The 675-nt window shown below is 48.3% G+C and overlaps 1 protein-coding gene across 1 annotated transcript; it reads left to right on the top strand.

The window, feature by feature from the left end:
• Window positions 1-17: 17 nt before the first annotated feature.
• Window positions 18-668, top strand: LOC107196626 (disintegrin and metalloproteinase domain-containing protein 21-like; the record flags this gene model as incomplete). Its single annotated transcript, XM_015599428.1, has 1 exon — window positions 18-668. A coding segment is annotated over one exon (651 nt), but the record flags the coding sequence as incomplete, so codon positions are not given.
• Between the last annotated feature and the right edge of the window lie 7 nt (window positions 669-675).

Here is a 675-nt window from a genome sequence, read left to right on the forward strand (position 1 = left end):
ACATATTTTCATGAAAAAATGCACTTATAAGTACACTTGGTATAGCCTATGTTGCAGGAATATGCCGTCCTCCTATTGATTGTGGAGTTAATAATTTCCAAGGAGACCCCTGGTCCCTTTTTGCCCTCACAGTAGCCCACGAGTTAGGCCATAATTTGGGTATGTGGCATGATGAAGAATTCTGTTTGTGTGGGCAAAGGGGTTGCATCATGAACGCTGTCAGAGTGCCAGCAGAGAGATTCACCAACTGTAGTTATGCGGATTTTGCAAAGACCACTTTAAACCAGGGATCATGTCTGCATACTCCTCCAAGTCTAGGGGAAGTCCTTATGCTGAAGCGCTGTGGGGACGGTGTGGTCGAAGGAGAAGAGGAGTGCGACTGTGGATCTGTAAAGCAGTGTGAACAAGATCCCTGTTGTCTGTCGAACTGCACTCTGAGGCCCGGGGCAGCTTGTGCTTTTGGGCTTTGTTGCAAAGACTGCAAGTTCATGCCATCAGGGGCACTCTGTAGACATGAGGTCAATGAATGTGATCTTCCAGAGTGGTGCAACGGGACATCCCATCAGTGCCCGGAAGATGGATATGTGCAGGATGGGGTTCCCTGTAGTGACAAGGCCTACTGCTATCAAAAGAGATGTAATAACCATGACGAGCAGTGCAGGGAGATCTTTGGGG

Source organism: Pteropus alecto, unplaced genomic scaffold, assembly GCF_000325575.1.
Source record: "Pteropus alecto unplaced genomic scaffold, ASM32557v1 C17813254, whole genome shotgun sequence".
Lineage (NCBI taxonomy): Eukaryota > Metazoa > Chordata > Mammalia > Chiroptera > Pteropodidae > Pteropus > Pteropus alecto.